The 7,781-nt window shown below is 60.0% G+C and overlaps 2 protein-coding genes across 2 annotated transcripts; one reads left to right on the forward strand and one right to left on the reverse strand.

Annotated features, from left to right (window-relative positions):
- Positions 1-28: 28 nt before the first annotated feature.
- Positions 29-2,755, reverse strand: MNEG_8636 (hypothetical protein; the record flags this gene model as incomplete). Its single annotated transcript, XM_014042889.1, has 8 exons — positions 29-190; positions 409-477; positions 808-858; positions 1,049-1,123; positions 1,353-1,420; positions 1,630-1,744; positions 2,003-2,176; positions 2,378-2,755. The coding sequence occupies 8 exons, from the start codon at positions 2,753-2,755 to the stop codon at positions 29-31; spliced, it is 1,092 nt and encodes a 363-aa protein (XP_013898343.1).
- Positions 2,756-4,412: 1,657 nt separating this feature from the next.
- MNEG_8637 (hypothetical protein) lies at positions 4,413-5,953 on the forward strand (the record flags this gene model as incomplete). The annotated part of the gene is made up of 4 exons (XM_014042890.1): positions 4,413-4,521; positions 4,785-4,888; positions 5,036-5,204; positions 5,382-5,953. The coding sequence occupies 4 exons, from the start codon at positions 4,413-4,415 to the stop codon at positions 5,951-5,953; spliced, it is 954 nt and encodes a 317-aa protein (XP_013898344.1).
- Positions 5,954-7,781: the final 1,828 nt, after the last annotated feature.

Here is a 7,781-nt window from a genome sequence, read left to right on the forward strand (position 1 = left end):
GCCCAACCCAGCCTCGCGCGCGGTCTCCTTACAGGAAGCGGCTGGTGTGGCGCGTGTAGGACAGCGGGATGGGTGTCCTGAGGATGCGCTCGCAGCTGCCCAGGGCGTCGTGGAAGAACGTGAGGTTCTCGTCCATCCTGATGCGGTACAGCTCGTGGGGCTTGGCGGCGCGGATGGTCTCGGAGATGACCTGTGAGTGGCCCGGGACAGGGTTACGGAGGGATAAGGGGCGGGGTGAAGAGAGCAGGGCGCAGGTCGGGGTTCAGGGACATGATGGGGGCTGGTGAAGGTGGTTTCAAAACCGCTGGATTATAAGGTGCAGCGGTTATCCACTACTGGCTAGCAGTGATAGAAAATCTCCGTGCTGCAAGAGCAAGGGTCGCCAACCATGAGACCCCCTTTTCGCACTTGCAGGATGAAGTTGGGGCGGTGTGCCGAGGAGCACAGCAGCTCGAGTTCCAGGGGGCTCAGCAGGTGCTGCGGAGGGTTGGCACGGCCGTGGGGGGAACGACGGGACAAGGCCAGGTTGAGATGCGCGGCAGCACTGTGACGGCAGCCTGTCTTGCAACGAGGGGCCGGCCAGGGCAGGCGCCGGCGCCTGGCTGCGCGCGAGGGCCTCTCATGCAACGCGGCCGGCCCGCCCGCACTGGCGGCCGCACGTGCAAAGCGTGCACCTTTGGAAGGAGGTGTAATTGACACAGCAAACCCGTGATCAGTCACTGCAATGACACACACACACACACACACACACACACACACACACACACACACACACACACACACACTATCACAGCAACCACTACCCACCCCAACCTCCTTCTTGACGTCCATGCTGTCCCTGAGGTGGCACATCAGGACCTGCGGACACATGCCGGCGGTGTCGGCATTATTAGACACCAATGATCAAGCGCGCGTCCGCCTGCTCAACATCGCCCCCCACCTTTCCCTGGACCTTGACCCTGCAATTATGAAAGCATGGCGCATAACAGCCGGGAGCGCAGCGACTGCGCGCACGCGTCTGCTGGGCGGCTCTGAATCGTGCATGCACCTTGGGGAAGGCCATAGCCCAGCATGCCAGGGTCTCCTTCAGGTGGGTGTCCTCGTCAGCAAAGAACACCAGCCCCTGACAGTTGCGGCAGCGTGGCGGGCGGTTCAGTGGGTCGCAGTGCGGGAGCAGTGTGGATCAACCTGGAACCCGTTGATGCCACACCTGCTTGCACATCACACTTGAGTGGGTCAGAGAAACAGCCCCAGCTTTGAGTAGACAGGTGTATCGACGGCTGCTTACAACGACATCAACGCATGCTTGCCCAGAAGCACTACATAATTTGCTTTGCCCGGCAAGGCCGCACCTGCCGCACCACGTCACGCGAGCGGTTGACGACTCCGCCCCAAATCTTCCGAGCCTCCCACCAGCGGTCTGCGGCGTTGTGGCGGCAGCTGCCTCATGCACGCTCCAGGCGGACACACCGCTTCCGCCGTTGCAGCCATCGCGATGCAACAGAAGCGGCCGCACCGCCTCTAACACCCCCGGCACACATACCCCTCCACGCCTGCACTTGCCCAACTGAAGCGGCGCCCCCAATGCCGGCCCACATCATCAGAGTGCCGCGGCCCAGCCGTGCCCACCGTAGGAGCTGTTTGTGCGGAACACCAGCAGCAGGGACAGCGCAAACGCCGTCAGCTGGAATCCCTCGTCCAGCGCGGAGTGGGCCAAGTGGGGGAAACCCGGCAGGTACCCCGTCTGCAAGCCGCCGCGCGTCAGTCGAGGGTGTCAGGGTTCAATTTGGCAGCCCAATGTTTCGCGATGCATGCTGCAGGCAGGGCGCGCCGGCCAGGCCATTTGGCGGTGTGCTGCCGACGCGGCGAGGCGGCCAGCTGCGGCTCGAGTCCCCCAACTCCAGCAGGTGTTGCCTGGCTCCCGGCCCGCCACTGACAGGCAGCTGCCCGAGCGCTGCCGCGAGCGGGGCACGAGCGACGCGGGCCCGGCGGCGCGGCTCACCGTCCTCAGCGTCTCGTACGTCCCCACGAGCACCGCCATCGCCATCACCACCACCACCGGGCCCCGCAGGTTGCGGAAGATGCGGGAGGTGAACACGTGCGTCAGGTGCTTGACGTAGCGCAGGCTGTTGCGGTGCTTGTTCCAGCGGTCAAAGGTGAACACCAGGTCTGCAGGCTGTGGGTGTGTATGGGGTACGGGTGGGGCCTGAGTGTTGGGGTGTTGCGATGACGCAGCCAAGACTGATTCAAATACATGCATGCCTCGTACAAACTATGCAGAGGAGCGGCCTGCATGCTTGGGGGTGATATCTTGGCGCCCTCTGTACTAGGCACGCTCAAATGCTTCCTCCGCCTGATGGATGTATGCTTCACACACCGCCAGCACGCCACTGCCGGCAGCGCTGAAGAATTTGCTCGTCTGCTTGCCCCGCATCCCTGCTTCGCGCCGCCTCACGTTGTGCCAAAAACGCCGCCGCGTGATGTCTGTCTCGTGGCGGTCGTGGCCATCCTTGTCCAACACATACTTTACGAACTCAGGCGCCCCCAGATTTAGGATCTTCGAGCGGGACAGCCGCCCGAGCGCGCTGCGCGGCCGCGCCGTGCCGCCGACGCTCTGCTCCCTGCCGCCCTTTGTGGTGTTGGCGGCGGCCGCGCCGCCGTGGGAAATGGGCGCGCCGCCAAAGGAGGCGGCGGCGGCCGCAGTGTCGTTTGGCGCAATGCCGGGGGCAGAGGCTGGGGCGCAACGGAGCTCCATCGGGGTTGCGAGCGGCCCTGCCTGCCAAGGGCGTCGGGGTGTGTTGCGGCGGATGCACCTATTAATAGCTTCTCAAGGTTGACTTCTGAGCTGATACATCCCAAACACCTGCAAAACCACCCGCAACGGATGAGCTGGCAGCATGACAGCCGCACGAGCAGCTGCTCAGCTGCAGCAGCTTGCGGCGCTGTAGGCGCATCGACTGAAGAGCGCCAGCGCGATGCACTGGTACGCAAGGTCTAAAAACGCAAGGTCGATCTATTGCCGCGCAGCTCCAGTCCACCGCAAAACAGCACCCACCAACGTGGATTTGTGCACCGGTGTCCAGACCCGCCCGAGGCAACTCTGGTCCGGTCTCCACCGTCTTCTAACACCGTACCTTATACTGAAGCAATGATATTGAACCTAAACCCAGTCCAGAAGCATACACATCTATTGGCGTGATCGACTTGCACAGGCAACGCGCTGAACAGCGTGTCCAGACATTTTATACCCGCTAGCCCTTCAAATGGAAGTGTTCTGAGCTATGTTCAATCTAGAGGATGGAATCCTCGCCAAGGCAGGCGCGGTGATGCCGTCGCAGCTCAGCCCTTGTAGGGTAGGGAAGCTATCCAAGCTGTTACATCGGCAGCTGCCATGCACCCGGGCCAGGCCGCGATACACGACACAGTTTCATGGGCCTGCAGGAGATTAGGCAGGTCTTCTGCAGCAAGCCGTGATGTTTCTATGAGACAGCTTGCCTGGCATTGACAAGTGCGGGCTGTCCCATCGCATTTGCTGCACATCCATGGTTGCGTGGCGCTGAACATGAGACACCGCCCACGGCATTGTCATAGCTGCAGCAGTCTCATCCCCGCAGGTGCCATGTAAACGGCACAGTGCACGTGTGGCTTTGTGGCTTATAACCCTTTGCAAACACTTTCTGCAAGCTTTTGGGCTAGCCGTGACATGTGGAATTGGAGAGCCACATACTTGGCAGTTGGACAGCCAAACAATTGACTAATGGGAATTCACCGCGCACGGGTGGATGCTAACCGTACCTTTACAAGCTGCAAGAAATTGATTACGGTAGGGTGTGGGATGCGGGTTACCGTAGCTGCTGATTTGATGAACAGGGTTCAGGAGCAGTGAAGAGCATCAAGTTCAGGACAGTGCCAGAACAGCCAGGAGTGACACCTATCCCTCATGTATGCACCTTGCATGTTTCAGCGTCAACGGCGCACGAATAACCGGGCCTGCCCGCATGTGGAGGGATCATAGCTGAAGGTGGGCGTATGCAGGGTACGAGCTCGGATTCAGCACAAAATATCATTATATTATAATTACCAGGTAGTAACGGGGGTGATTCGCCCGCGTAGGCCTTCGTTCTTGCCGCGTCTGACGGATTCGTTCAGCCGTGCCGGACCTCAGGACCGGGACAAATGCGCAAGCCGCGCGATGAAGGTATCGTTGTTTGGCTGGGGGTCGCACTAGAATGCACGTGATAATCGTCACATCTATACACAGGGCAAAATCATTTGGCAAACAGCCCATTGACTGCATCGCTGCATCTTGATGCTCAGCGGCTGAGGGGCTGCTTCCACACTGCCTGCTGCCCGCCGCCTCAGCTAGCCTAGCACCAGCTGGTGGACGCTAGAGCATATTTATCGTGCGTCTCATGAGCTCGCTTCGTGTCATCGGCGCCGGCCTGCCGCGAAGCGGCACTAAGTCATGCAAGGCCGCGCTGGCGCAGCTGCTTGGAGAGCCTTGCTGCCACTTTGAAGATGGTGAGTTGCCAGGTCGCGGAGCGCTCCAGCACCAAATAAGCCTCGACTATCATTTCCACCTAAGCTACGTAATATCCAGTGCGCGTGCTGTCCAAAGCTACTGCCAGCCGCCGGAGCACCAACAGCTGGCGCAGCACCAGCAACTGCCTGCACCAGCAGCGAGCGGCAGCAGCACGCGCGGCAGTATTTCGCTCACGCAGTCCACGATTCGAGTTGCCGCAAATCGGTGCCCGGTCCTGCGTGCGTTCTTTGACGCGATGCAGTCATCCAAGACCAGAGGTTGCTGGACAGCTGGCACGGCGTCGTGGTCCGTGGAAAGCCTGCAAACTTTGACAAGCTGTTTGCGGGCTACAGCGCGTGCACGATGGTGAGACGAAGGGATTAAAGTACAGTGATTTGGGTAGGATTTGTGTGGGATGTGTGTGTTATGCAAATGCATACTGCGTTCAGCAATATCACACGGGCCACGACAGGTGACAGCAGGCCGTGTCACGTGGGTGCCAGCCCAACGTAGTGGTGGCAGCAGCAGCAGCAGCAGCAGCAGCAGCAGCAGCAGCAGCAGCAGCAGCAGCAGCAGCAGCAGCAGCAGCAGCAGCAGCAGCAGCAGCAGCAGCAGCAGCAGCAGCAGCACTACCACCACCTCCGCAATCAACAACCACGCCTCACAGGCCAGCACGATTGCAGTCCCAGAGCACCCCCCCGCAGACACTCCCGACCCCGCTCACACAAAGCACCCATGCACGTTGCAGTCGTTCCAGTGCCGGGTGCGTGCTGAATTGAATGCGCTCACTCCATTGTATAATAGACTCAACGCTCCTGACACTTTTTGCAGGACCTGCTGGGTGCCCTGTATTATCAAGAGATTCTCAAAGCCGCCGCCCCCGGCGCCGTCGTCCTGCTGACCGTCCGCGACCAGCGCGCGTGGTGGCGCTCCTACAACACGCTCAACGCCGCGGTGCGCGTGCACGGCATCCTCTGCTGCTGCTCCCGCATGCCCGCGGTGGCGAAGCTGTACCCGCTGTGGGTCGCGGCGATGGTCGCGTTCTTCGGGGCGAGGTGCAGCGGGTTCGGGCGCGACATGGAGGCACACCTGGAGCTGGTCTCGCGCCACGAGGAGCGCGTCAGGGCGGCGGTGCCGGCGGGGCGGCTGCTGGTGTTTGACGTAAAGCAGGGGTGGGAGCCGCTGGTATCGTTCCTCGATGCCAACGGCGTGCGGCACGCATCGGGCGCGCGGCTGACGGTGCCGATGCAGCCGTTCCCACACCTGAACGAGGGTTCCGGCGTGTTCCTGTGGCTTTGGAACCTGGTCTGGCACCGCCACAGGGCGGACATCGCCCTGCGGGTCGCGTCGGCGCTCGGGTGGCTCTATTTCTTCCCGGGCCCCACCTCGGTGGTGATACTGCTGGTGCTGCTGCGGATTCTCATCCGCTGACCTGCGGCTGCCGTTTGCGCCGTGTTCATCCTACCTCCACAAATTTCTTCTTATTGATTACGCGCTCAGTGGTTCTTGGGTGTGTTTTGAACATGGGGGCTGACAAGAATGACTGGGCTGCCTAATGACTGTATAGCGGTTTCTGCAACCCTGGTCTGGCCGAGCTTGCCCTCTAGCTTGCTCAGTTTGAACAACCTTTGCGGCAATCATGACTGGCTAAAGGCCAAGCATCTCATTAATTTGGTTGGTGCCGTTTGATTCACAACGCGATCAGCTGGGCTGAGATGGCCACAGAGCACCTGCTTGCAGGTGCCCTGCTTGGCACCTGGCGCGACCTGTCCTTTGACTATGCCTCCTGCTGCAGCAGCAGTACACTGTGACTTGCACGCTTCCGAAGTGACAGATTTAACTTTATTGGTTGCGCCACGCGCATGGCATGATTCATGCGCCATCGACAACTCAGTGCTGAACGTGGGAGGCACATGTGATGTGCACGCGATCCAACGATAGGCGCAAACTGCCATCCACAACAAATTCGCTTCCTTCTGCGTACATAGATTCTATTCTCTGATATCTTAATCCAGGACATTCAACAAACATTTCTTGTCATCCCGAGTTTCTTTGTCACACAATTCATTCTTCAATTTTCCAGGCCTTTGCGAATGCAGGTTGCTGCACAGACCGTGTTACATACGCTTGTATGCCTATCACCAGCATCCCTGCACAACCCCCTTGCATAATTTACAATGGTATTCACACACCAGCTCAACCAGGGGCCAGCTGCAAATGGGCGTCACGCAGCATTCATGCGCGGCAGCAAAGGGACATCAGCCGGCCGAGGGCTGGTGCTGCTGGCTACTAGCCAGCCCCCCGTAGTACGGGGGATTCAGCCCCTGATCCCGCGGCTTGTGCCGCTTTGATTTAGAAGGGGCCGTGTTTATTCAACAGCTGCTCTGAAGCCTGGGCACTTAGAGGCTCTGCCAACGGCCTTGCAAGCGCCTCCCAACATAATTCCTCATGCCCCACTTCCCCCAAGGGCAGCTGCTGTTGTTGGGGCCGTCGGTCGGCGCACCCCGATGCATACAAGCTTTTTGAGCACTCTGCTTGGCGGATACCCATGCGCTGCACTATGCCGTGATGTGTAGCAGACTGCATCATGCCGCATGGGCACAGTCCTGTCGACCCTGGCGACAGGCAGCGCCAGCGCTCACCGCTGATGCTCAGCTGCATGCTGTGAACGGCGGCTTGGTGGCGTCAACCGCGCCACTGCATTTTATTGCAACGATTCTACGGCCATATTATAGTCAAAAACATATATCACATTCTAGTTATTGTTGTCGCTTTGTCGCACATACCGCGGCAAAATATAACCGCCCACGCGCCCAGGATGCATGTGCTCGTGACAGGAGGCCTGGGCTTCATCGGTGTGCAAGCTAACGCATGAATCAATTGCATTTGACACGTGGAACCTGGGTTCCCGACTTGATTGTTCTTCAATCATTCTCGGCGCTCGCGCTGCTCGCGCCGCTTCACTCTCGATGCTGCCTCCACACCCTGGCAGGCAGCCACACGGTGCTGGCGTTGCTGGAGCATGGGCACACGGCTGTATTAGTAGACAACCTCAGCAACTCCTTTGTGCGGGCACTCGACCATGTGCGACGGTTGGCAGGCCACAGAGCGGGAGGCGTGAAGTTTGTCGAGGTGCGCCGCGAGCGCCGGGAAGGGCGTGCCACGCCACTGGCGACGAGCGCGTTTCATTAGGAGGGGCTCGTAAATTCAGCGTGGCGGTTGCTCGGCATCCATGCGCGGCAGCGCAGCCGGCCCGCTC

Source organism: Monoraphidium neglectum, assembly GCF_000611645.1.
Source record: "Monoraphidium neglectum strain SAG 48.87 unplaced genomic scaffold scaffold01661, whole genome shotgun sequence".
NCBI classification, from domain to species: domain Eukaryota; kingdom Viridiplantae; phylum Chlorophyta; class Chlorophyceae; order Sphaeropleales; family Selenastraceae; genus Monoraphidium; species Monoraphidium neglectum.